The sequence below is a fragment of the Columba livia genome, chromosome 9 (assembly GCF_036013475.1).
Source record: "Columba livia isolate bColLiv1 breed racing homer chromosome 9, bColLiv1.pat.W.v2, whole genome shotgun sequence".
NCBI lineage: Eukaryota > Metazoa > Chordata > Aves > Columbiformes > Columbidae > Columba > Columba livia.
In genome coordinates, this window is record NC_088610.1 from 16891311 (window position 1) to 16919310 (window position 28000).

Genomic DNA, 28000 nt, shown 5'->3' on the forward strand with positions numbered 1-28000 from the left:
ATCTATGTCCTACCTACTCCATGCAGTCCCATTGTTTTTACCAGGCATCATTTGTACTGCAGTAGTGTCTGCAGACCTTCATCAGGATATCCTGCATCAGAAAAACCTCGTTACACTGAAAATCATAGAATAATGTAGGAAATGCATAAAGGGAGGGAAAGCACTGCAGATTTCTCCTCTAGAGATAGCCCTTCAAGTGGAGAGCAGGCTGTGTTACCATAACCATAATCCTTCTCAGTGGCCGAGCTAGGAGCTGCCCTGTAACAATATGTGTAAGGTTTCTCCTGAATAAATAAACTGATAAATAAAGAAAGAAACTCTGTCATCTGATTAACATGAAATGGAGCTAAGAACAGGTCTTCAGGTTAAACAAAATCTTCATATACAGCAGCTGTCAGGGGAAGGAGGAGTTACATCCTGTGGAGGTCATAGCTACCCATAGGGCAAACAAAGTGAGCAAGGCGGAAAGTGGCTTTAACAGATATGCATACACTCAAGTAATTGTTTCAGTTGGAGGCTTATAGACAAAGGAATTCATTTCAAGGGGAAGTCACCTTTTTCAATTAAAAAAATAAATATATCACACAGAGAGTGGAAATTTTAACATTTATTTTTTTAAAACTCCAATTTCCATTTTTTCCAAAAGCACTTTGTTTAGCAATAGTTCAAGAAGTATTATAACGCTAACAACAGTTAAAAGGAAACATTTTGGCACAAGACAGTGCCAAAGTATTAACAAAATATACAGAATAAATAACCCACTTTACGCATGATGAACAAAACAAAAATAACATGCATTAAACTTAATAAAATTAATACTCTGTACAACAGCCTAAGCTAGACCTTACTAAACAGCAATCTTGTCATATTAGTAACATACGCATATTAGTAAAAATAGAAACTTTAACCAAATGCTTAATTCAAGCAAAACAGCGATGCAATATGAATCAACTCAAGAAGTTCCACGGTTCCAAAGAAGCCAGAGATAGCAGTGAGTAAGCACACAACAGTGTACAACACGACGATCACAACCAAAAGGTTGAAGCTAGTAGTTCTTCAGTCACATCTGTGTTTAGTTCCCTGCTGGAAACCATATCACGCTGACATCTTCTTGAGCTTGTGGCTGTTGAAAGAGCAAGAGAATACACATAAATAATGACCTCAGCCACAGATCAATTATAGGTTTCTCTTTCCAAGATTTAGCACCTCCTGAGAGAATAGCTCAGGTAGAAAATGGGACATGTGACATGACTGTCCCAAGAAGAGTCTAAAAAGTAGCAGCTATGTCTGACAGGAGATAGAAAGACAAATGTGTTCACAGCATTGCCATCCAAAGTGGCATTTAGGAGGTGTAAGAAACGCACTTTCATACATGTTCCATTTTCATCAGCCTAGTAGTATTTAAATTCTTATTTTCCTACCTCAGGAAAAGAAGATGCTTCTTCACCCAGCCTTCTTTAGGATTTACACAGGCTTTCAGCCCACTGTAGGTGTGGAAACTAGGAAAGAAATAATGATAAAGAGATCAGTAAATCATTAGAAATCCCTGCTAGTAAATACTGTGAAGATGTATTTGGTCAAAAATATGTATCATAGTTACTGTATATAATAAACAATAAGCAACTGCTTTGTAAATGCCACTTAGACATGGGATGCTCCACAACCACTCCAATACTATGTGAACAAAGAGAAACACCTAATGAAATTTAAATGTAACAGCTGCTTCAGTCTCAGGGATAATTTTTGGCACCATAAAGTTGTGTTCAATTTATTGGAACTGTTGAGACAAAGAACTTTGCTGGATGCCAGAAATAATTTGTGATATTAAGGAGAATAGTTGTTGTCCAGCTAAGGTGACAGATCAACATTTATGAGGGCTAAAACCTTGTGGGGAAAAATAAAAATCTGATCTCTGTAAACTAAGAAAAATCTTGTCGCTCAACAGGTTTTGGCAAGGGAACACTCTGTGTTGGCAAGAGTGGCCCTCAGCTGGAGACGAAGCATGGCTTTAATTGAACAGCTGATTCCTAAACAGTCATGATTATTATTTACACTGTACAGCTGTTCTAAGAGTTAGTAGTCCCTATCAAGTAGAGGTTGTGTATTTTGTTTACAGATATTGTACACAATTTATTCAGTTAATATAATGTTTTGAAAAAGTAATACAAAAATCATGCTTATAATATTCAAATAACTGTTTCTGCTCAAACAGACATCCCAAGGTTAACACATGTCAGAAAAAACAGAGGATCTTCTGAAAAGTAACTTACATGATTGCATTGATATCACAGACTTCGCTGGAGAGCTGTTCAGTATAACCCTTGAGGGCCCACCGAGGCAGACGCACTCTGGTGTAAGACAGGCAGCAATCCTGGTTGCTTTGCGCTGGAATGAAAGGAAAACGACAAAGTAAATAAAACCTATTTGGACCACACTGTTGGGCTGCCCGGTGTACTCGCTTTTCAGCCCTCTAACTATCCAGCTCCCCATCGACAAAAGAGGAGAATTAGGCAGTGTTTTTTGCTGAAACAATTCCCGTTCGCCTCACCCTTGTCCTGGTGCCATCAGTGAGTGTACACACCCGCAGTGGCTGCCAAGCAGCTCCCAGGGGCCGGACGCCCCAGCTCACCCACCTTTGGAGCGGCCACACAGGAGCAGCATCAGGAGCCCCAGGAGGGAAACCAGGACCAAGCTCTTGCTGCTGCAGCCAGCCATTTCCACTCCTCGCAGTGACCGTGCTCCAGTGAGTGCTTGTCCTGCCTGCTCGTCCTGCTGGCCCTGCCGCACCTCCACCTGCTTATAAAGGGGTGGCGGGAGCCGCAGGAATTCACGCGCGGGCGGGTTCCACTGTCATCAGCGGGTTTCCCCACGGCAAATTCCATTATGCCCAATTCGTCCTCAGCACACCTTCCTGGTGCTTTAAGCGGAGATAACGTGCTGGGGATTTTTTTTTTTTTTTTTATGTAGGTTAGAATATTCAGCCAAAAAGAAAAGGAAACAAAAGGTTGTGAGGTAATGGTTCTGTGGGTGAAGCATGTGTATTTTTAGGGGTAGGAGTGTGGGTTGTGAAATGAGGAAAGTCAAATGTAGGCATTTCTCAACATTACCCATAGAAACTGCTTATCTGCTGTGCTCTAGTTTAATAAACCAAATTTGGGGGCCAAGAGAGAGTCACCTAACCCAGCCAGATTCATTTCAGTTTGGCAAGCTCACAGGAGCTGGGTAACTATCTGCAATGCTACCAAAGCACTGCATTGACATTTGCTGTTTGGCCAACATAGTAACATCAGGCTCTCCAGATTACCGCTTTCTGAGCAATAGATTGCAGTATTGGTGGGGCTATGTAGGCAATATTGAGTATTCATGGAAATGTCTTTCTTTAGAGTTTCTTTTACCATACACATTTACTGCCATCACTTTCTGCCAGTTCACCACGCATCTGAACTATTTCATCTGAACCAGAATTAGCTTAAAAGCACTTTGAAATGAGGTCTGTATTTTCTACTGAATCTGTACTGCCCAGAATGCATCAGTGCTGCTTTTTAAGTGATAGCGCTCTATCTTGTTACTTTCCCATGCCAGACTGTACCCAAGTATTGCCACTCCTAATATTCAACTAAAACAAACCCCATCTTAAAACTGCCTCATGTGGCTCAGGAGAAACCCCTAGAGAGAGGTTCTCTCACCTCTGCAAGTGCACTCTTTGGGCTGCTACTGAAGGTTTAGTGACCTGGGTGAAATGAATGGATGGCTGCAGGCCAATTCCCACTCAGCTGGTGTACACAGGAGCTACTACCAGCTCCAGGTGGTTGTCGAGTAACTTGAGCTTTAAGTAGCTTCTCCTAAGGTAGAACTCAGGGACACAGTCATGGTCAGTTCATAATTACACGCCTTCTGTTCTTCACAGAAGATCCCATATCCTGATGTACACTGCTTTTTGTAACTGCTTTACAGATCATAGGGAGATGATGAAATACATAAAATACATAGTGAAATGAAAAATACATAAAGATAAATGCTTTCAGTATACAGCTCTCTCTGAACTGTTTCAAGGACTATCTGTCAGCATTAGGCAATGCTACAAAATAGCTAACTAGAATAACACCTAAAATGATGGAAGTTGGCCTTCATAGCTTTTTCCTTTCCATAAAGATAGGAGTAGTTTAAACATGAATCACTTATAACTATTTCTAGATTGACAGGTATCAAGAAGCATCAGGTTGACAATAAACAATACTCTATCTTCTCCATCAGCACCTTTTTTTTTTTTTTTTAACTGGCTGTCCAATAACAACCTGGGATATAAGCAAGAGTTCACACCATCCAGTCTATCAAGCAACGGCCTTTAATAAGATATGAAAATTAGGCATTGGGTTATCAACCTGCATTCTTCCACTTCCACCCTCGCATTCCACTCTAGTGTTGGTACTAGGAAAGTCTTCAGCTTCTTTGGAAACAGAACTTTTTAAGACTGTCAAGATAGTAACCTTATCTTCTCATCTGTGGTCTAGCATCAAGAGGATCAAAAGCACAATTTTAAAAATTGCTAACAAAGCCTTCTAAAAAGGCAATTACAGCTTAATATGTGATTCCTGATACTGTTATGTAGATGGAGGTGGCCTTGCATCTCAAGTCTCCCTTTCAACTCTACAGCTCTATTTCTTCTCCATTCAGTCCTTTTTGAACAGAATCTTCTCACCTGAGCTTTGACACCACTACCTGCTCCTAATTAGGCACAAGCAATTTGGATATCAGAGCAATGACATCAGCCCGTCAGTGCTCACCCCATACTTCTGTCTTCAGGCAGTTTTCATTGAACCTCTGGTTCCCATGACAGGCCATGGCTGGTGTTGCACCTTGTGTCACAGCAGGAGTCTTGCTCACAATACTGGTTTTATCTCATGGCTTGTTTGATTTAGGAAATTTGTTTAAGATTTAGAACAAAAGCCATCAGGAGGGCCTCAATTTCAGGAGCGCTGTCCTTTTATTTCTACTTAGTGTGTTCAAAGTACTTTCAGTTTATTTGCACAAAGTAATTAAAAAAAAAAAAATTAAACAGCTCTAATGCAATCGGCTAAAGAACGTTACCTGCTAGGTCCTAATATGACTCATAGCCATATCTTATCAGTCTTTATATTTACAAGTCCATCATGAAAAGAGAAGGCAAAAAAAAAACACAGAGGTGCTTATGTTCTCAAGGGAAGTGATTGCTCCCTGCGGACGGGGGGATGGTGACTGTTGTCCACCCGGCTGCAGTGAGACTTTCATCGTGGTTTCCCTTAGTGCCTGCATGACCTCACAGGGCCATATGGACTGGCCAGGGGACTGCAGCATGCGTGGAAGTCTGGGCCACCAGGCTCCAAGGTGGTCACCAGCCAGTTGTGGGTGATCATTGCTGGGCCAATACATGGTGTTTAGTGTCCTAATACTGATGCAATTAGGAGGCTGCACATGGAGGGTCCAGGGCAGCTGCCAGGCTGAAGGAGGCCATTATTTCCCCGTCCTGGGGCCTGCACGGCTGTGTGGGGAGGGCTGTGCCCAGACTCACCTCAGAGGGGCACAGCCAAAGCACAAGAGACAGCAGACACAAGTTCTAAAAAGGGAAATTCTCATCAGACATAGTGAAAAACTCTCTTCATAGTGAGAGGAGTGAAGCACGGGGACAGGTTGCCGAGGAGAGGATGTGAAAGCCCAGTTTGAATACCCTTGGAGATAATTCAGACCTCAGCTGGATGTGGCCCTTCCCTGAGCATGATCGTTTACTTGCCTTCCTTCCCAAGCCACAGTCAAACCCACATTATTTTTTCTGGTTTTGTCATGTCTAATTCTCTTTTCTTTTAGTTTCCTAACTTATTTGTCTCTTTCGGACTTTGTTGTAATATTCTCAACTTCCCTGCCTTCGGTTGCCTTCCTCAGATCCCCTCACGAACCCTGCTCTCCCTCAGACACTGACAATTTATAATTGACTGGCAGCAGTTTACCCAAATTTCCATTTATATTCATCCCCGCAAATATATGTTGTTTTATTACATATTACTGCCCTGACCCACACTAGTGAAAATAATACATTATAGCAATACAACTGGTCAACAAGGAAGAACAGAATCAAATTGGAAATTCCCTTCTGTAATTTCCAATGGTTTAGGACACCTTTGACAAAGCAAAGGGCAGGAGAAGGTACTAGTTCAAAGGAACATGCCAAATGCATCATTGCATAATCCCTGATGATGAAACACATAATAAGTCCCAAGCACAAAAGTTCCACAGGTAACTTGCTCAATATTTCCAAGAGCTTTAGAGGCTGTGATACTCACTTGCATGACTGACAGTAATCCTTATCAGAAGGAAGAAACCAATTTTAACTAATGATATGTTGCACTTCATAAGGAACAGATCTAGAAATACTATGGAATGACATTGTTTTGATGCAATTATGGATAAATTATATGCCTGCTGGGAGAAATCTGATTTATCAAGAGTGCAAGTTATGAGGAGACCAGTGCATCTGCTGTGAGTAAACGTCCCAGCATCCATCGTAGCACTGCTGGTTGCTTGCTGCTACGTACATACAGGAGCTGAATATCCAGTATTCTGAGGGCAGATTTCTCTCTTTCAAAATTAACCCTGCTCTGTCTATAGCCCTTTGTGGTGGTCAACCGCCTTTTCACAGAAATTGACCTCTTGAAGTTGAGGGCAAAAGCCTATGGTTGGAAAGAAAAATTTAAAATATAGTCAAAAGAATAAACAATTAAAAGCTGGGTACCAAGCTGAGCTCTAAGTTACATTAAATTTGCTTTATTACAGCTCTGTTGCCCTTTCAATCTAAATTGTTATGTGCCTTTAGGCACAATAAACACAAAAAAAACCCATTTAGACTAATAAGTTTCTGATATTAGCAAAGTCAAGACGTGCCAATTTTCTGCATAACTTCTACAAAACTGGGGAAGAAGGGAAGGAATTACTTGAGAGGAAACAATACCCATCTCCTGCAAGGGACTGAGACCACCAAGTGTCATTTGCAGACAAAAAGGAACCTGTTTACAAAAATAAGCACTGTGATTTACTATGCTCTAACATCCTGGAATCTTCACAAAAAAAAACCCCAAATAATCAGCAACCTTTTAGTACTAGAGTCATTGTACAATCCCATGAAACTAAGCCTGAAGCTTCTGGTTTTCTATAGCCCTCACTTTACCAGCTCTACACACATTGGTCAGTGCTTCTGCACTGCTGTGGTGTGGCTGATAGTTTCCCAGAGATTTACAGATCCCAAAGAAGACCTGGGAGAGAAGAATGGCTGGGGTAAAAATCCACATCCTGAACATCAAGCAGCCTTCCAGTACTAACAAGTGAGGGTTTGCACTTAAAGAGTATTTAACTCAGAAAGAGGAGAAAAATATACTAGACCTTGGTGATTACGAAAGAGATATGTGACATTTTCCAGATTTTAACAAATACCAGATATGAATAGAGGTGGGGTAAATAAACTCTGGCACTTAAAAATTACATTAGAAATGCAGTTTTAGATGGGATGAAACTATTCATTAATTCAATTGAAATATGGTGAATAGTTTTGTCTAAAAATTAGTAGAGAATAATTTAGAAGACGTGAAGCTGCTTTTTTCTTGTGTACTATATTTGCTTCCTCAAGTTAGCCTAAAACAAAACAGAACCTAAAAGAAAAAGAGAAGAAAGAAGAATTAAGTGACACAAAGTGATAAAGTTTTAAGTTGACCAGGAGAACTCATTGACTGAAGGTTTTACTACATCCCACTTGGACGTGTATAGCTCTGTCACCCTGGACTACTTAGTACATGATTAACAGAGCTGGCATTTTGTCATGTATTACTGGAATATTAGCTGAACAATATCCAAACAGAAACCAAACAAATTTGGTTTTAATAGGTATTAGTTAACACTATCGAGTGGCTGTGTCACAAACAGTGGCAGAGTAGCCATGGGCACAGACCTGCTCAAGGCCAGTGCCGCAACTGCTGTAGTTTTTCATCACTACACAGTTGCGCTACGCTATTGCATTACAGGGACTTTCCTGTAGGGAGATTTAAACCACGATTGCCCCAACCAGCTCGGACTTCCTTCTGTCCAAGAGTCCTACTCTTTTTCCAGGGAAACCACAGCCTGGGGCCCTTCCGTCCCAACTCTTACAGGCTTTTTTACATAACACAGCTGAGTATATACTGCCTTTCTTATCCTCATATACCAGGGGTGCCAAGCTCATTTTCACCAGGGAAATGTAGGAGTAGTTACATTTATATGGTCTTAAAATTACATTTGGTCCTTTGAAGGCAACCGTGAGGCTGATGTGGCCCCCAGTGAAAATGAGTTTGACACCCCTAGCCTGTACCCTTAAAATTCCTTTTCTGAACCTTATCTCTTACCTCTTGATTTCTACAAGAGGCATTTGGGGCCCCTAGCCAGGGCAGTCTTGCCCTAGCTTCCATTAAGGGAGCATCTGCCAGGGTCATTTTTTCTCTTTCCACAGGGTTCCTCTTGGTTGCTTCAAGCATATCTTGCTTGTCCTCATTTTCAACATCTTTCTCACCTTATTGCTGTCCCAGACAACTCCAGTCTGCTCACTTGACAGCTCCAGTCAGCCACAGCTGGGACTTCTAAGTGCTGTTCCAAACCACACAAGACTCTTCACAAGCTTCAGGGGCTCCTGTCAACAACAAGAGCTTGTTCTCCAAGAACCAGTGCCAGAAAAGCTGCTCAAACTCAGGATGTTTTAGGTCAAGCAATCTGGGATTGACAGAAATCTGCTGAACCAAAATAAACTGTGTTTTACAAGAAAATCTTCACCTTAAGTAACTAGACTTAGCCTTCCTCAGATCAGAGAACTGTCCTTTTTCTCTCCATGTTTTTACACACTGAGGGACCTGGGAATCACGGTCAGAGTTTCAGGATCCAACACATACACTGTAACTGCTGCCTTTGGAAGGACTAACACGTAGATGAAGGCACATGGAGAAAATCTTGGACCACAAAAAAACCCCACATTTTTCTTAATGAAAGGACAAACCCCAGCACACTGGGAGCCAGGGCACGGCAAACACAGACAAAAAAAAACTGGAAGCATTTGGTGACTCTATTATCCAAACTCTTCTGAGCTGGCAAGAAATCAGCGTATTAGAAGAATCCAGGGCATTTTGAGTAGAAGAATTCTTACCTTCAAGCAAACACTATCAGCATGATGCATTTATTTTAAGACTCTCTCAAATGTTGTTAGAGATTTAGCATTAAATGAAGCAGTGAAGCGTCCAGCTAGTAACGTGCATTTGTCAAAATGTGACAAATGTTCTTCCAGCAGGACTTTACCTGTGCCGTTGCAATGATTTAAAGTCTTTCATAGTGTCTGTCATGAGACACACCGTGAGGGCAAAAAAGAAAAAGGTAGAGCAGAGGTGCTAAGCTGAAACTGCCTACACACACTAATTGTGCAAATGCGAATTTGAATGTCTGAAAAGAGATGATCATCCATGACGACAGGGCAAAATCAACCACTAGTGAGAGGTTTATAGGATAAGTGTACAAGGGAACACACCTCAGAAAGTGATCTTTCAACATGGAAATTTGTTTAGAAATCCTTTCAGGTTTTTCCTCTTGTCTGTGTTGGGTAATCCACAGTAAGTCACCATTAGTCACTGAAAGTATTAATGAGTTTAAATAAGATTTCTTTGACATACATATCATTTCCTTTTTGTTACTTAAGTGGAGATGAAGAAGTGCCCAAAGAAAGGTTAAAGCACAAGCTAAGAACACACATTGAATTAAATTGTGTAGCATCATTACAAAAAATAGAAACAGGATGGCAAAGTCACCAGGTTCAATCATGAAGCAGCAAACTTGGAGATATGGGATATGCATACCACACCCATCCATCTGCGGCTGAAGAGCCCTCCAAATTCTAAAGGTGAAGCCTGACAGCTTCTTTTATTCTCTTCTTCATCTCCTAAAGGCATTTTTACTGATTTTTTTGTTGTTGTTACAGCATCGAACAATGATTGCACTGAATTAAAAATATGAGGTTTTCTATTAAAAAAAAAAAATAAAAGTGAGAGTTGACACAAGCTCTGTATCCAGAGACTATTTGCCTCCTGGACCTTGGCTGCCTCATTGGTCATGTGGAGCTCATGGCTGTCATGGGAGTCATCTGTGGTTGGCACTGATGAGAAAACAGGCCACAGCTTTTAGATCATTTAGTACTTTATGAAAGCGATTGTTTCATTCTTACATGTAGCTCATATCAAGGAAGTATTAACGAAATGTTCTTATTAGCCACAGAAAATAGATGTTTCCCTCAACCACATTTTGCAGAAGTCAAGAGCTCAAAGCCAACTTGTGAACCACACTGGAAAGCTTAAAGCGATGCTGAAAGATAGCTTTGTAGTCACAACAAAAATCTGACCACTTCTTTCTCACTGGATCATTTATCCTCCACTTCACCCAGAAATACCAACCTGCTGCTCTTCCTTTAAACACTGATGGCTTCTGTGCCATTAGAAGAGCTAACAGACATAATGTGTGTGGGGCAGAGGGAAACCAGAGTCCAGAGCACCCCCCTACAGCCAGCACTTGCACAGAAGTCAGCTGCAGACCTACAGCAACGACCACAGAAAATTTTAAATAACAAGAAAATTCCCAGAAAATCCCACTGACAAAGAGGAAGTCCCTGTTCTGCACTGATGACCTGGAAGGAAAATGTAAGGACAACAAAAGGAACTACTTAAGGTGTAACCTCTTAGTCTCCAAGCCTTCCTGCCCTGCTGTTACGTTCATTGAATGCAACAGGAAGACTTTCTCCAACTTCTAGTAAACTTTGGAACACACTATTTTTGGATTTTGGTTGTCTGTTTTAAAAACTTCAAGTCAGTGTTTTGCTACTGGTACAACTGCAACAGAAGTAAATTTGGCTGTTAGGGCTAAAATATATCCTGGTGCCAGGAGGGAAACCACACATGAGATAGCATCTGTCTGCTCAATCCTCAAATTTTTATCAGCTGTTCAACTTGCTTGATTTTTGTTGTTGCTCAAAAGTAGTTTTGAACCATGAAAAACAAGGTTGAAAATGTTAAAAGCTATTTCTCCAGCATTCTCAGACCCATAAATCAAAGAGGAAAGTATCGCAAAGATCACAAACAGCTTCAGTTTGAACAATGAATTTTGTAGCAGAACAGTATCAGCAGATACCTTCACCTGCTGGACTGTTTTCTGGCTCAGCTCTGTGGCTCCTCTGGACCACTCTGCTTTGCACCCCTCAGCTGGGAAAGCAGAATGTGCTTCATACCAATTAGAGTGAGAAAGTAAAAGGGGGGATCTTGCTCACGCCACAAACCCAGCACTCAGACAGTGTGAAACACCTTTACTTCAAAACCTACCGAAGTCCCTGACAGGTTTTCACAAGAGACACGGAGCAAATCAGAGACCATCACAGGTCATTGCGATGCAACGGTAGCTGTGCTGGTAGCAGTTGCTGATAGGACTGCAGGATCTGGAGGTAACAGCTGTGTCATTAATCATCACCCCTGGACATTTGGATGGGTTTACTGGTGGCACACTTGGATGCTTGCACAAGGAAGTCTGGACCTCTTGGTTTCAAAGTAAAGGTGTTAGTAGCATACAAAATGCAATATAAAGCGTGGCTCTGCAGGCAAAATAGGTTCACAACTGGCCTTTATAAACTCATCGCAAAACTTCTCCATGTTCCATGCTGTGTTGGTAGCATGTTATACCAAGAGGTGAAAACCTGTCAGGGATTTTGGTAGGTTTTGAAGTAAAGGTGTTTCACATTGTCTGAGTGCTGGGTTTGTGGGGTGAGCAAGATCCCCCCTTTTACTTTCTCGCTCTGATTGGCATGAAGCACATTCTGCTCTCCCAGCTGAGGGGTGCAAATGGCAATGTGTACTCTAGTGACAAGAGTGACTGGATAAAAAGGAAGGGCATTAGCCTTACTAAGTAGCAGTGTAATAAAAAATAACCATACATCATTACTTTTAGTAAGGAAGCACTCCTTCATTGAATGTATTCTCCAACTTACCCCTTGGAGTAATGCACTTAGTATTTTGTAGCTAAATATTCTAAACTAGACTTTGTATAAGCATTTAAGTGTATCAGATTAAAAGCATTTGAGCCCAACCTGTGGATGTCTCCCCACCTTGGGAACCCTGAATGAGATTCTGCTGAGAGGCAAGTTACAGAAACCCTCACCCAGACACTGCAGCGTTCAGGCTCAGGCTGCAAACAGTAGCTCATTCCCTAAATCGGCAGGTAGTGCATAAGAAAATACAAAGATTTGCTCATGCATAAATCTAAAAGTGAACTTGGCCTGTGAATGCTCCTGGGTCTGAGGAATCGAACAAAGAGGCAGTTTAATCTTCATAACTGCCATTGCAACCTTTCTGTGTGTGGGCTGTATTTGACCACCAATTGAGAAAAATATCCGGTATTAGCCACAGTAAATTTTCTTTGCTATCACTCTTTAAGGGAGTATAGTACACATTCTTCAGAAAATATAAGACTTCCGTTTGATTTGCAATGTCTCTTCTCCTCAGTTATGCAGGTTTCAAGAAACAGATGTGTTTTGGGGAGCTGAAAGTCAGTGCCTCAGTCAGCACCCAAGCAGAAAACTGGAGAGAGAGAGAGCAATGTACCTCATACAGCCGAGGTGAGGCTCTCAGCCTGCATGCCATCCTGTGAAGCACCAGAGAAAATATCAGGATTGAACCCAAGAGGCAGCAGAAGGTACCAATGTGACTGAAGTTTGCAGTCCTGTTCTCTTACTGCCTTTCTTTCCCCTTCTCCCAGAATTTTCCTGTTTCTGCCATACATTAGAGACCATATTGCATTAACTATTTAGGGTACAACACTACTACTATAAAACTCACCTTTGCTCCAGGTCTTAGAGAGTCCTCCTTTTCCCAACTGAACAGGATTGGGATATCAGCTATAAACAGCTCTGCCAGCCCACCCTCCACATAGAACACAGCTAAAAGAGCACGGTCCTCTTCAAACACAGCAATTAAGCTCTATGGCAGCCAGCTTATGACATAGGGCTCAATTCAACCAACAATTTGTGTAAGTTGTTGGTCATTGTCATAGTTTTACTGTCTTCCATTTGGCATTCCAATGTCAGTCGGTGAAAAAGGACAAATTTTTAGGTACAAAAGAGATGGACTAAGAAGTGTGAAAAAACAGATAAAAGGGGATCTGAAAGAAGAAAAAACAAACATCTATGACTGGAAGTTACTTAAATAGTTTTTTCTCATTATTACATCACAGGAAAAACATCGTTTTGGGTTTTTTTCTTTTCAGTGCTGAGAAATTTGAGTTGGATTTTTATCTTGGTTAAGTCAATACAAACCCAGAGTAATGCTATCCACTTCAATAGAAGTGCTCTGCATTTTAGCGAGAGCCCTAGAGGACAAAATCGAAAGCCAGTCTCACATGGGCTGTCACATCCCAAAGCTATAGGTTAATTAAACATGCAGTGAGGTAGAACCAAAATAGCTCTGGAATTAGTGTCAGACAGTAACTGATGGCTGGGAAAGCACCAAAAGGAATTACGTCCCTTACACCCTTTAATTTCAATACATCACAAAAGCTCACACAAATATACAGCAGTGTCCCAGGCAGGATTGGGTGGATTCATGGACAACAGATAAACAAACAAATTATCAAGGCAATAAAGGCAATAGGCACAGATGGCTCTTCTATCATTGCTAATCCCCTAATTTTGCATGCTGAGGAGTAGGAGGCAAAAAGGCTGCAAAATGTGGTCAAGGCTGAAGGAAAAATATTGGCCTAGTTGGGCAACTCACCTGAGCCAGTAGGGAATTTTGTATGTTTTCCTTATTCATGCACATCTCCCTGTTTTACAGTTACTGTGCCATTTTATTGTATATGAACTAAAAAGCTACCTTCTTCTGAGATTATTGGATAATTCTCTGTTACTTACAAATTCATCATTTTCCTACTGTATTGGTCAGATTCCTAAGTAATTACTATATCCTTCATTCTGGACTTGTATGTTGTAGGACTGAGATGAAGGTGGATCTAGATTCTTAGGTACATACTTTTTGTGCAGATTTGTACATTTCAGATAGCATCCTTCACTGTTGTGAGTCCTGCAGGATCTACTAACAGTGACTATAGGGACATCTCCATCTTCAGTAGGACTGTGAGAACCTGCCTAAGCAAAAGAGCTGAGAAATTTGCTAACGAACAGCAGTCAAGGGGAAGCAGAGCAGAGAGTTTTACTTTTTAAACATGCTAGAATAGTATGAAACTTCATGTATTTAATGGGGAAGCATTTAAATCTTATAACAGTGGTATTTGTTTTCCCTTATCCCTGTCATTACCCAGAAATAGCCACAGTTCCATCTTTAATATAGACCAGTTTCAGGCACAGGTCCTAAGCCAGGCACCCTGTCCACTAGATCCAATACTATTTGGTAATAGCATTAGCTTTATTGCTTTTGTGCCAGTCAAGCACCAAACCCATAGTTTGGGTCTCGATTTACTGCTGCCTTTGGGCAAAGACAGACCAGGATTATCTGGCTGTTCCTTTAAGGATACTGGAAGTGGATGCTGAAGGAAAGCCAGCTGGAAATGTTTTCAGAGGAGGTGTCATATAAGCAAGCTGAAATACCAGAAGAACAGGAAAAGCACTAAACCCAAGTAGAGTCCAGTAGCTGTGACACACACAGGACAGCCAGAAGAGAGACTGGAGATACTAAAAGGGGACTTTCCCTTGGAAGCAAGAAAGGAAGAGCTCCAGCAAACAAGGTATGATTCTATATGAACTTCACAAATCAGAATTCCTGCAGCGACAAGGGCAACAGGGAGGAAAGAAGAGAGCAGCCTGGTGGGGAACAGCAGGGCTGGGTTAGGCTATGTGGGAGAAGTGCTGACAGCACCAGCACTAACCAAGAATTGATGAGTGAAACGGGAAACAGAGGACTGTTTTGCTGCAGAATACCACCAAGGCATCCCACCATCTCTCCAAATATTAAGAACAACCTAGATTTATAAAAGGCAAATTGACCATAAGGGATGACTGAATGGGAATAAATTAGAACCCTCCCCCTTAAGCATGAAGGTACAGATCTTGTTGTCAGAGGTTTCTGCTTAAGAATGCAGAAAGGAGCAATTATAACCAGCGACCGGCAGAGCTGAGCTGGGGCTGCAGCAAAGCCCCTCACGGACAGCAAAGAGCTGGGGTGTGAGGCGAATGTGCCTTTTGCTGCGGACAGAGCAGGACCCGCTCCCTAGGGGTAAGCAAGGGCTGCTCCTGTGAGCCCTCAGCCCACAGAACCTCCCAGCTCAACACCAGTGGCAGGTTTCTCCTTCCCAGAGGCTTAAATCAGGTGTGAAACTTCTCATCTGACTTATTTGCCAGGCAAACACAAAGACTAAACCTACAGAAAAGAGGTGCACGTCTAGCAGAAAACCTTAAATGGTGCCTGCGCTGGCACTGGAGGGCATGCCTCAAGCTTTTCTGCACATAGCTCAAACCAGCAATTATTGTGCGTGACAGCACAGCCCTGCCACAAATGGGCAGCATCAGAGATGCAGCACACAGCACCCTGCCAGCCCTGGAAACACAGCAGTGCCCCACTCACCTCCCAGGGTGGGGGACATTTTGAAACAATCTGTGAGACCTGCAGCCTTTGTGTGACACAGCCTGCTTGGGGGAGAGCAGACACGGCAATACCTGAAACAGGCTGTAACAGAGAGTCAAGGCAAGTGAAAAATATAACCTGACTGAGTCACAGAGCTAACTTGTTCAACTGTTCTTCATTACAGCACTAGAGATGCTCTCCATCCCTCCTCTTCTTGATGTCTGTCTCAGAGTATCTCGGTACCACATGACGTGTTCACATGGCATTGGGGTGCTGTAACACTTCAATGATTATCATGTGAAAGGAGAGCGAGGGGATGTTAGGGTGACTAAGGGAGTGTGATCCTGGGCAGGGCCAAAACTGGTCCTGCCAAAGCCAAGGTTGCAGCAGAAGCTGTTACAACAACTGTGCAGGGAGGAGGGGCAGAAATGCCTCTCCCTGAGCACCCTGAACGTGTCTCACATTCCTCCCATACATTCCTTTTCTTTGCTGGGGTCATCTTGCCCTCTAGTGGTTCACACTACAGAGCTGTGTTTCTTTCTGAAGTAAATCTTGTGAACAGTTTCAGCTGTTATGCCTAAAATGAAATAACTCAAGTTTCCTTTGATCTGCACCCAGGCCATTAGTAAAATGTGTTATCATCGTGTGAAGTTAGAAAAGATGTGTTATGCCTGCTGCCTTACACCTTACATATCACACCGTATAAGAGAGTCCCTCTGCCCATCCAGTCTGGAGTGATTACATTACATTAGAGGTACATTAACATTTTTGGGTGTTTTAGAAGAGAACTTCCTTCAGCTTTTACAAAAAAAAAAAAAAAAAAAAAAAAAAAAAAGTTTGAGGAAAAAACACTGCCTGCAAAACACTTAATTTTTAAGATTAAAAATGTGGCCTGAAAAAAAAGAACAAAAAAACCCAGACTTCTCAGAAAGTAAATAGGTAAAAGTGAAAAGCAGAGTGATGGAGATCCCAGCCTGTAACAAGCACCCTCCAGAGGGCTCAGAAAGATAAACTGTACGTGTTTAGATTACTGACATTGCCTACACCAATATGACTATGGAGTATAACTTACTGTTTGTTTCCTTTGTGTGCCCCCCCCCATTACACCCATTTTGACTTCTCTTTGGGCTCTGTCCATAAGTCTCCACTGGAGACAAGGGTAAAAATATCAGTTTTGTTTCATTTTAGTGCGAACTATTACTTTCAATGACCGGGAATGTTTTTTATATGTTGAAAATGGATGTCTGTATCCAAACTGGACTTCTGATGCAGTTAGTTCCAGCTGAGGATCTGGTTTTACATCTTTCCTGTATTTATTAGTGACTCTCGACTGCTGGGCTCCAGAGTGACCAGCTCTGCAGAGCAGTGAAGCCATGCATGTCTAGGAGGTGAAGGAGTGAAAACAGTGACTATGAACTAGTTAATTGTCATTCAACAAGGTGCTTGGCTGTCATCAGTCATGGTGTCAAGTGAAATCTCAGTGCTCAGCTGTCTTCAGTGCCTTTTGTCTAGAAAGGCTTTTCCCATGGTTAGCTTGGTCAGTGCAGACTGAACGACAGTGTAATTTGTTTCCCAGCTGAAGACCTTCCAAGTCATTCTTTATACACTATCTACAGAGAAACATTAGACAAATGTAAGGAAAAACTGTTCACTTAAAAGTTATGAAGAAAAATGTTTTCCAACCACTGGCCTCTAAAGAGCACTCCTTAGCATTAGAAACCACCCAATAAAATAAATTACAAGATGTCTTTGCATTTTCATGGTCAATATCATCCTTCTAACGAACTTTGTCCTGAGCTTTGCTGCAGAGGCCATGGGCTGCTGGAAGCCAGAGAAAAGCAACACCTGGACTTTTCCCACCCTGATCCTCTGCTTCTATGGATTCTTCTGCATGATGAAACCATCAGAACCTTTCCTAACCCCCTATTTAACAGGACCAGATAAAAATCTGACCATAGATGAGGTATGGTTTCAATCTGCCTTTTCTTTATATGGAGCAGAAAATAAATTAAATAAACAAATAAATAAAGGCCATTGGCAGGTTCCAATTTGCAACAGATGGCATAAATAAAAGATCCATTTAATGGATTTAAGATCCATTTTCCTGCTCAACAGTCATATGCTGCTTCAGTGTGGTTTGGGTTGCAAACTGGCTTAAGGAGAGAAGTCAGAGAGTGGTAGTCAATGGTGCGGAGTCTAGTTGGAGGCCAGTATCTAGTGGAGTGCCTCAGGGGTCAGTACTGGGGCCAATATTATTCAATATATTCATTAACGATTTAGACGAGGGAATAGAGTGTACTATCAGCAAGTTTGCTGATGACACTAAGCTGGGAGGTGTGGCTGACACGCCAGAAGGCTGTGCTGCCATCCAGCGAGACCTGGACAGGCTGGAGAGTTGGGCGGGGAATAACTTGATGAAATTTAACAAGGGAAAGTGTAGAGTCCTGCATCTGGACAGGAACAACCCCAGGTTCCAGTATAGGTTGGGAAATTACATATTAGAGAGCAGTGTAGAGGAAAGGGACCTGGGGGTCCTGGTGGACAACAGGATGACCATGAGCCAGCACTGTGCCCTTGTGGCCAGGAAGGCCAATGGCATCCTGGGGTGTATTAGAAGGGGGGTGGCTAGTAGATCGAGAGAGGTCCTCCTTCCCCTCTACTCCGCCCTGGTGAGACCACATGTGGAATATTGTGTCCAGTTCTGGGCCCCTCAGTTCAAGAAGGACAGGGAACTGCTGGAGAGGGTCCAGCGTAGGGCAACGAAGATGATTAAGGGAGTGGAGCACCTCCCTTATGAAGAAAGGCTGAGGGAGCTGGGTCTCTTTAGTTTGGAGAAGAGGATACTAAGGGGGGACCTCATTAATGTTTATAAATATATAAAGGGTGAGTGCCATGAGGATGGAGCCAGGCTCTTCTCGGTGGCAAACAATGATAGGACAAGGGGTAATGGGATCAAGCTGGAACACAAGAGGTTCCACTTAAATTTGAGAAAAGCTTCTTCTCAGTAAGGGTGACAGACACTGGAACAGGCTGCCCAGGGAGGTTGTGGAGTCTCCTTCTCTGGAGACATTTAAAACCCACCTGGACATGTTCCTGTGCGACCTCACCTAGGCGTTCCTGCTCCAGCAGGGGGATTGGACTAGATGATCTTTTGAGGTCCCTTCCAATCCCAAACATACTGTGATACTGTGATACTGTGATATATTTTATGAATTCTCTCAAAACAAAAACTTCCCTCTGCAATTTCATTTTAAAGAAATTAACTTCTTTTCCCTCCAAGAATAACAAGACAGAGACTTACTCTTCTCTTCTAGGTTACCAACCAGATTTTCCCTGTTTGGACATACTCCTACCTTGCACTCCTTGTCCCAGTCTTCCTGATCACAGACTATGTGCGCTACAAGCCCGTCCTCCTCCTCCAGGGCATCAGCTTCATCACCACGTGGCTCTTGCTCCTCTTTGCACATGGAGTGGTGGCCATGCAGGTGGTGGAATTCTTCTACGGGATGGTGACAGCCACCGAGGTCGCCTACTACGCCTACATCTACAGCGTCGTCAGCACCGAGCACTACCAGAGAGTGACGAGCTACTGCAGAAGTATCACTCTTGCTGCAGCCACCGTCGCTGCCGTGCTGGGACAGCTGCTGGTTTCCTTAGCAGATGTATCCTACTTTCACCTTAACGCCATTACTTTGGCTTCCGTGTCCCTGGCATTCCTGTGCTCCTTTCTGCTCCCAATGCCTCAAAAGAGTATGTTCTTCCACAGGAAAGGCATCCCAGGAACACTCCCAGGCCCAGATAAAGTTGTGGCTACAGCTGACTTGAGGTGCCAAGAGGACCAGGGCTCTGCACCTGCTGGCAGGGGACCAACACCTGAGCCACAGGCTGACCATGCCAAGCCCCAGAACCACGTGCTCAGAGTACTGGTGCAGCTGGGCAAGGACTTGAGGGATTGCTACAGCTCAAGGAAACTTCTGTACTGGTCCCTGTGGTGGGCTCTGGCTACAGCAGGCTTTAACCAGGTTGTGAATTACATCCAGGTGCTGTGGGACTTCAGAGCTCCCTCTCACAGCTCTGCTGTGTACAACGGAGCTGTTGAAGCAATAGCAACTTTTCTGAGTAAGTTGGTGTCCAAGCATCAATCAGAAAGGCAGCTTCTGAAGCTTTATTTCAGAATATTTTTAAAGTGCCATTCCATTGCAGGTGATCCAGGAAGCCAGTGTATGTATTGTGCATTCAAAATCTAGTTATTTGGTGTACGAAACAGCTCAAATGCATGCTGTGCCATTTTTGTTTAGGATGGGGACACCCAATATCCTCCTAGTAAGCAGAGAGTGTACAGGTCACATGGACTTTGCATCTGACTGCTAAATCCATTCAGAGGCACCTGTGTTTCTTTTGATGAGGTTGCTGGGTTGTTTTTTTTTTTTCCCCAAACAAGTATCGCAGAGTTCCCATAACAATGGTATCAGCTTATGCAGACGATTTCCATGAGTATGTTTACACAAAAAGAACATAACCCTCTTGTTAAGATCTTGCTCTAGTGAAATACTCCTGCACAGCAGGAGGGAAGAAAGAATTTTAGTCATTCCAAGATAGGCAGATTTGCAGAAAAAGACCTTATTGAATTCATTGTGTCCTGACATTAACCAATACTCTGTTGCACTGGAAGCAGATGTCCGCACTGCACAAGCAAAGTGACGGTATCAAAAGGTAACATCAGGGGACACCACCCTGACTTGGCTGTGTTTCACATTTTCATATTGTATTGCTGTAAAGAACTTGCACAAGACATTGGGGTGTGATCCACCAGGGAAAATAAATATGTCTACGTCATATCTGGTCATTCAGGTTACCCTTACAGTAAGGAGAAACACATACTTCTAAGACTAAAAATTACTCTTGTCTTGAGGTAGGCAACTACATAGACCAAATGAATAATAAATTAGAAACATGTAGGTCCTGTAGTGTCTATTCCTTGATGAATTGCTCTTTCTCCTATAATAGCCTATTTCTCAACGTAGAGGTGCAGAAGTTTTAAAATTCTATGAGGCCCTTAAGATGGGGAGTCAGGTAGCTTACCTTCGCAACAGGTGCGTCTTTGTAGCAGGCCCACCAAAAGGAAGCAGTGCCTGTCACTTCTCATTTCCCTGAATATACTCACTCAATACCTCATAAAATTCCCCTTTTTTTTGAGAGCTTGGCCCTTTTAAAAGCTGCAGAGAGGTGAACTGTTGAACTAGAAGGTAACTGTTTACTAGCTTAGCTATGAAGTTAGTTAGTTAGTAGAAGCAGGAAGAAATGTTCTTCTTGAGCTCCAAACCATGTTCCTAATTTTCTCCCCAGAGGTACATGCTGGCTATAGACAGCTAAATAATGAATCCTTCTACATAACAGTTTATCCTGTGAAGTGGCATAAAACATTAAGAAATGGCAGAGACTTGATTTATGCAGCTGTCAAAAAATGACCAGTCATCTGCAACTGCAGAAGCAGTTAGAAATGCTTTCAAAATGTTTCAGAACTACTCTGCTTCATTATGCCGCATTGCATTTCAGCATGTGAGGCTGGCAAGACGTGGTGATACAGGCTATAGAACAGATACAACATTTACCTTATTGTTTTTTTCTCTTTTTCTAGGCTCAGTAACATCTTTTGTAGTACAATATATGAAAATTAACTGGGACCTTTTTGGAGAACTGGCTTTGGGAATTTTCTCTGCAATAGATGCTGGTTCTCTATTTCTCATGCACTTTACTACCAACATCTGGGCATGTTATGCCAGCTATCTCATTTTCAAAGCATGTTATATGCTCCTCATAACAATAGCAACGTAAGTATAAAACCTTATACTGCTGCTATTATGCACAGAATATCAACAATACTTCAAGTATGGGCATTCCTCCTTTTACTCAGAGGTAGCTGATTTAATGCTAGATGTAACTGTTTAGTTAAACACAAGGACACTGGCATGTGTAGCTATGTGGTTTTCATTCTTCTAAACAACCATAAAAGAAAAATTATCTGACGGACATTGAACATGCGCCTAGGCAGAAATTAAACAACGTACAAGGTATCTTTATTACTAAAGGTAGGGGTAACAGTAAAACATATAAGCTGTTTTCCTTCTTCCTGGCATGGAAGATGAAAAGTGAGCAGGTGGGACTAGCATGCCCAGACAACCACCCTTTAAGGTCCGCTTATGCCTAGACCAGCTTGCTGATATACTTGTTAGCAAGTTGTGAATTGCATGCATGCAAGAAGGGATTTGGCATAGCATGTTCCCCAACATAACTTCATATATACATGATCCTTAAAAATATTATGAAGTTACCAAGGAATAAAAGAGAACATCAGACATATAGAATCAGAAAAGTTCTCTTAGGAGACCAAGCTATTCTGTTGTCAGAAACAGAAAAATAATATAAATAAAAATATAATATATAATCTGTGTAGTAAGCATAAAACATTTTTGTTACTCCAGTTATTATGTTGATTGGAATGTCTTTAGACATACCACACTATTTCATTAACAAAAATATCCAATGAATTTTTATGTTAAACCCCCAAATTATTCAGATAACATTTAAAAAATCTGCTAAAACTATAATGCGTGACAAAATTATGCTTATCTTGAATAAGTCAAGCAAATCCTCTATTTTCATGTTAGTGAATTGTTAGTACATTATAGTGGATCACACCTGGACTACCTCAACAAATTAAAAAAAAAGTAAAGAAGTAAAAGCTTGCACAAATAAAAGCCCTGATAAAAACCAATTAAAAGAGTGCTGCAGGAATAACACACATTTGTTCAGATAGGAACTCTGGAGGTAAATATTGCAAGGAAAGATATTATTGTTGAAAATGATATTGCAAGGCAAAACTACAAGCTCTTAACAGAAATAAATGGTATGCAACCTCCACTGACAATCCCACAAAGCAATAAGCGATTCACATAATCATAGAAAAGCTAGTTAGAAAACACACATGGTGACCTTCTCACGTCCTTCTCATGTCCCAGACAGGTCATGGTATGGTCTGGCCATGTCTTTCAAAGCTTCTATGGAGACTTAACAACCTGTCTGGCATGGTCTGTAAAGGCAGAGAAGAAATAAAGGGGATAATTAAAGAGATCTGATTCCTAATGGGATAAAGCAGATTACCTGATAACATTGTTTGGAAAAGCAACACAAGCAAGTGAAAAACCTATCAAAATACACAATGGTAGTCAGAACATTGTTTAGAGCAAACAAGGAAGCAAACAGACAAATGAAACACCATTTACTCCATCCTTGATATATCATCTGCATGAATTGTTTCTCTTCATCAGCTAAACAGAGAGGAACAACCTTCTACTCAGTGTGAAGTAACTGACCTGCCAGTCTCACATTAGGTTTCAGATCGCAGTCAATCTGAGCATGGAGCGCTATGCCTTGATGTTTGGATTTAACAACTTTGTTGCGCTGGTGATTCAGACCATTCTTACAGTAGTCGTCGTGGATTCAAAAGGCCTGGGACTGGGCATAGTGACTCAGGTAAGTGCCAATAACTTCATATTTACTGTTTAACCAATTCATCTTCAAAAGTTTAACAAGGAAGAAATTGCTATGCCAAAGGACAATTTAATTCCCTCTTCTACAGAAATCTAGACCTCTTGCTCTTCCCTTGTGTCAGCTGTCATTCTTCCCTTTTGCCTTTTAGTGCAGCACTAGGATTACAGATGCTGGTGTTTGACTTTTTAAGGGCAGATACACCAGAATGTAAACAATAGAGCACTGCTATCTGACCAGCTTTTGCTAATTAATAGGACACTGAATAACATCCTCTCTACCCAAAAATTCAGAGTGGTTTTCTCAGATTCCAAACCAATGAGATCACATGTTGTCAGAGGAGACCAAGACCATGATGCACAGCCTGGATTACTGGAGTTATTTCAGCTCAAGTGACAAAGACATATGTCTTCTAATTCCAGCTCAGAAGCAAACCTGGTCTGCATCTCAACATGAATAATAGAGTTTTCTGTCCATAGTAAGGGCACTTAATATGGGGTGGGATATCGTATCTCACAACAGTGTCCCTAAATTCAGTCAGCCCAATTCCACATCCACTGAAATGTACTGACTTCTGCATTTTCTCAGTTGGAATCTCAATTAAGGCAGCTTCTTAATCCCATGGATTTGAAGAAGACTAACACTCTTCAGATATTCTGCACAGAGAAGGCAAAAGTTACTTTAGAAGATTAAATATTGAATTAAACACTAAAAATTAAAACTTTAAACTTAAAGGAGTATGTAGGACTTCATAAATAGCCTTGCCACTGTTGTTGGAGATATTGATGCAAAGTCATAGCAAATTTACTGAAGCTACTGTGGTGATAGCACTGAAATGTGCAAGTAAGAGGAAAAAAGGGCCAGCTCAAGACTCTTCACTTTTACATTATTCATGACTATGAGGGTAATTAATCTACTTCTACATTTTGCACTAGTAGAAAAATATCCTGTTCCTATTCCTTCCCCTCCTCTGCTGTTTATTAAGAGGCATAAGGACTGGAAGCAAAGGGCAGTTCTTTATTCCTCAGAGATCTGCTCTTTGCTGGAAAAAACTAAGGTTTTGCTTAATTACAAAGCATAAAGTTGAACATAGAGAAACTGTGCCAGAACACAGGTAATCAAAACAATAGCCTGTCAATTCCAGAAGAACAACATTTCCCTGAAGTGTTTTGCATTAATTATTCTGCCTTTTTTTCCTCCCCCTCCCAGTTTTTAATTTATGGCAGTTACTTTGCAGTCATAGCTGGGATTTTCTTGATCCGAAGCATATGCATGCTTGTCTCAAGCAAATGCCAAAGGAAACTAGCAAGGTCTTGCAAAGATCATCGGAACCACGCTGAACACCAATCCAAAGAGCAGATTGTAACTGGCTACACGACGTGGCTGTAGGAGCCAGGCAGACAGGCTCAGGTGGCCAGGCCCTCATGGGAGAAGAGCTCCTACCGCAGCACGCAGGGAACGGCAGCGCAAGATGAAGGTACAACACAGCCCTGAAAAGCTGCGCTGAATCATTACCGCGCTCAATTACAACATATGCCAGCCAAGAGATCACCAGCGTGGCACTGTGCCAAGACAGAAAAAAAGATAAGTTGCCTTAGATTCTTATTCACTTGCCTATAAATAGCTTAGCAGCAGTAATTTATACACAAGAACCTACCACCTTGGCATCCCGCCGTGCACAGTGGCAAGGACCGGAGCTCACCCTGCCTTGCTTTTTCCAGCTCTGGTGGGCAGTGTTATCACGCTGCTGCCACACGCATTTGCTCATGCATGTGGGTGAAGGATCTATCCCCCTTTGCACATCTCTTCTTCTGAACCAAGGAAGAAGAGATTGTGTTTGCATCGTAATATTCTTTTCTAAGGACAGGCGATTCAGTGGCAGACTCCTCCCTTCCAATTTAAAAGCCCATGTCAGAAACGGGCCTTTTGCACACAATGGTGCAGAAAAACAGGGTTTGCATAACCTGTTTTAGAAGGTTCACTAAAACGCTGCTAAGCCACAATTGTTGTTTGGCCCACATTTGAAAGCTGCAACCTACCCACTGCACTGAGTCCACAGCAATCACAGCCCAGCAGGGAAAAACTTCAGACTCAAAACAAAATTAAAGAGCCCCACTCTTTCCTTGTGCATCCAGTAAAATTTAATTCAGAAATGAGTGTCTTCCTGTTTCAACAGGCAAATAATAAAATATATAAAGTGAGTAGTGTGCACTGAGACCAGAGAAGTGCACTGTGGGTAAATTTGGCTGATTCTACACACAGCAAAATTCCAGAGTAACCTGAATATCCAAGAAGACCTATCGCTGAAACAAAAAACTAGCATCACGTGTGCTTTTGACTGCCAAATGAGGAGGTCCACTGATCTTGGCCAAGAATTTGGCCAGGTCAGCATCTCAGAATTTATCAAGAAGCCTCAACCGCTATGGATAATTTAGTCCAGCACAAAGGACGGTCCAGGAGAAGAAAAAAGACTGAGGTTGCCTATTGCATGCCTAATTTTATAAGCATTATATCCATACATTAAAGTTATTTCTATACTGCTGTTTGCTTCTAGCTTCCAATACCTACATCTAACTAATAAAAATAGAAAATACTTAGCATTTACAGAATAATATTTTTCCTGTAGTGATGCCAGCTCTCATTTGTACAGACATAGGTGCTTTTCATAAAATTGTTACATACCACTACTAGACAAACTGTGCAGAGGCAAGAGCAGATAGGAAAGAAGCAATTTGTTTCAAGTCACAAGAAATATTGATGGGACTTGACCAAATGAACCCAACTTATTTTCTAGGCTTTTTGTTTGCTATTGCGCATTGTCTGGACATTTTCAGTTGTAAACTGGCTATAGACAGAAAATCATAACCAATACAGTTGTAAAAGTGAAAGGTGTACTTAGTTTCTGCTAAGCATTAAGTACCTTTTATTACTGCAGAACTGAGGGCACGATATTCCTGCCTGAAGAAACTAGGACAAAGTCCACTAAACCAAGGACTATTTTGTGTTTTCCTCATGAGCAGGAATCTTCTTTTTAGGCATTTAATTGAAGAACTAGATGTGAGTCCTGGACTGGAAGCTAACTAGAGTTTGTGTTTAAATGAAAAAACTTGGTGTTTCCAGATTCACAGTCTCAAATTTGGTATGGAAAGTTAAATATTTCTCTCTATGTCAGATCTGGCAAAAGAAAAAGAATCACAAACATGAAATTTCTGCTATAAAAAAAAAATAATGACACTAGTAAGCTGCAGAAAATGAGCTAGAAAAACTTTTCGAAATAACCATAAAAGTTCTGAGCTGGTCAGTGCTCACTGGCTTCTGCATATATGGGTTGGCACTAAGGCAAAAGAGCCAGGCAGACACAATGGGTTTGGTTTTCAGCTGTAGACAATACTAACTCCTGAAAACAGATAAGACTTCATATATTTATATATACACACACATATGCATGCGTGTATGTATGTGTATATATATATACATACATACATATATATATGTGTGTATATATATATACACATATATATATACACACAAACACGTATATATATATATATACACATACATATATATGTGTGTGTGTGTGTATATATATATATATATATATATGTATATATATTCCTATTCTCTCAAATTTCCAAAAGAAATATTCTGAGGTTGGGAGCTGGGGCAGTGTTTGGAGGAGGTCGAGGGTGGGAAATCAGGGAAGAAGAGAGCAGCATTTTAGAGCGTTAAAAAGGACATGACACATTGCAGGTGGAAACAACAGCAAGAGAAATGTAAGGTCTTACCCTACCCCGTGTTTTCAGCAACAAATCAGTATTAACCCAGCAACTAGAAATTTAAACCAAATCAGTAAACTGCACACATCCACCTATGTGTTTGTGGACATACACACACACTCTTTGAAGAGGACTTAGTTGAGGTTTGGCAAAGTTAAGGCTATGAGCAAAGATGGAACCACAGGCTCTCTAAATCTGCAGGAAAAGGAAACTGAACAAATCCACCTCTCCTTGCAGCTTTTAGTATTAAGTGCTTATCTTTCTCCTGGCAGGCCAAAGGATTCCACGTAATTATGAAAAACCAGAGCTAAGCACATCTCCCCATAGCTACAACTCCATCTACATAAAACACTAACTGCCTTCGGAACATTAGTGGTTTGAGGCACAAGTCTTCCAAGACTATTCAGTCCAGCAAACTGATAAGGCCAGTTTTGGCAAACAAGGCAGCAAGTAAATTCTATCTTTGTACTCAAAGCAAGCAGGTATTTACCAAGCACTGTGTGGGTTACCAGGGAAATGCCAGTCAGCAGGCCAGTAAACCTAACCAGCAGCACCTTTCCCATGGTTGTTTTCTTTCCCCAGAAGCCATTGGTAAAGGAAGAGCCTGAACCGTGGCAGCAGAGCCAAGCCTGGCTGCTCTGAGCACTCACCTGCCTGGTTGCACCACACACTACAAGCAGTGCAAGAAGTTTCCGTACCTGCAGAACAAGACCAGGTTCCATCCAGCTCACAAAGCTGCTCCAGGTGGCACATGAGGCCCCTCCTGCCAGGGCCAGAGCTTCTGCTCCCAGTGTCACCCCGCAGCCACCAACAAGCTTCAGGGTGAGCTCTGTCCTCTGATGAACTCTGGAAGATGTAGGGAGTCCAGCCTAAAAAAAAAAAGGCAAAGGAAAGCAAAGCAGCAGCATTTCTCTGAAGCACTTCAGTTTTAGAAGCTAAATTCAGAAGCTTCTTATCTTCTTGTCCATTTACCCTTAAGTGACAGATTGTTGTCCAAGAATTACTTCTATGGAAGGACCAAAGAGTCCATGGCATTTG

At 41.7% G+C, this 28000-nt stretch overlaps 3 protein-coding genes across 14 annotated transcripts in view; 2 read left to right on the forward strand and 1 right to left on the reverse strand.

The window, feature by feature from the left end:
- Window positions 1-575: 575 nt before the first annotated feature.
- CCL20 (C-C motif chemokine ligand 20) lies at window positions 576-27997 on the reverse strand. Of its 2 annotated transcripts, none has more exons than XM_065074014.1 (4): window positions 27661-27997; window positions 2271-2385; window positions 1422-1499; window positions 576-1123 (listed from the first exon to the last, which is right to left on the reverse strand). In XM_065074014.1, the coding sequence occupies exons 1-4, from the start codon at window positions 27995-27997 to the stop codon at window positions 1096-1098; spliced, it is 558 nt and encodes a 185-aa protein (XP_064930086.1). In that variant the 3' UTR covers window positions 576-1095. The 2 variants fall into 2 exon arrangements, with proteins under 2 accessions (XP_064930086.1, XP_005505966.2); XM_005505909.3 differs by lacking the exon at window positions 27661-27997 and adding an exon at window positions 2634-8709 and having other exon boundaries at window positions 586-1123.
- LOC102084357 (thiamine transporter 2) lies at window positions 14649-25728 on the forward strand. Of its 9 annotated transcripts, XM_065074001.1 has the most exons (7): window positions 14659-14802; window positions 16257-16392; window positions 17447-17601; window positions 18953-19757; window positions 21277-21469; window positions 23030-23171; window positions 24396-25728. In XM_065074001.1, exons 3-7 carry the CDS (start codon window positions 17452-17454, stop codon window positions 24573-24575), a joined length of 1470 nt encoding a protein of 489 aa, XP_064930073.1. In that variant the 5' UTR covers window positions 14659-14802; window positions 16257-16392; window positions 17447-17451; the 3' UTR covers window positions 24576-25728. The 9 variants fall into 9 exon arrangements, with proteins under 9 accessions (XP_005505965.2, XP_064930072.1, XP_064930073.1 ...); XM_005505908.4 differs by lacking the exon at window positions 16257-16392 and having other exon boundaries at window positions 14649-14802; XM_065074000.1 differs by lacking the exon at window positions 16257-16392 and having other exon boundaries at window positions 14651-14802; window positions 17436-17601.
- Window positions 27645-28000, forward strand: part of LOC102095146 (thiamine transporter 2) — a 35733-nt gene continuing 35377 nt past the window's right edge. Inside the window, exon 1 of one of the 3 annotated variants that reach the window (XM_065074010.1) lies at window positions 27645-27784. The gene's annotated coding sequence lies outside the window, so the exon portion shown is untranslated. The remainder of the gene's footprint in view (window positions 27785-28000) is intronic. The other 2 variants (XM_065074011.1, XM_065074012.1) reach the window with 2 other exon arrangements.

What these genes read in the sequence shown, in the direction of transcription:
- LOC102084357 (XM_065073999.1), top strand. Translation starts at nt 17,398, where the DNA reads ATGGTCAATATCATCCTTCTAACGAACTTTGTCCTGAGCTTTGCTGCA. An exon ending in AGCAATAGCAACTTTTCTGA is followed by an intron (nt 19,758 to 21,276) that starts GTAAGTTGGTGT and finishes CTCTTTTTCTAG; the next exon opens with GCTCAGTAACATCTTTTGTA. An exon ending in CTCCTCATAACAATAGCAAC is followed by an intron (nt 21,470 to 23,029) that starts GTAAGTATAAAA and finishes GTCTCACATTAG; the next exon opens with GTTTCAGATCGCAGTCAATC.
- CCL20 (XM_065074014.1), bottom strand. Translation starts at nt 27,997, where the DNA reads ATGCCATGGACTCTTTGGTCCTTCCATAGAAGTAATTCTTGGACAACA. An exon ending in AACCTGGTCTTGTTCTGCAG is followed by an intron (nt 2,386 to 27,660) that starts GTACGGAAACTT and finishes CTTTCATTCCAG; the next exon opens with CGCAAAGCAACCAGGATTGC. An exon ending in TGTGATATCAATGCAATCAT is followed by an intron (nt 1,500 to 2,270) that starts GTAAGTTACTTT and finishes TTTCTTTCCTAG; the next exon opens with TTTCCACACCTACAGTGGGC.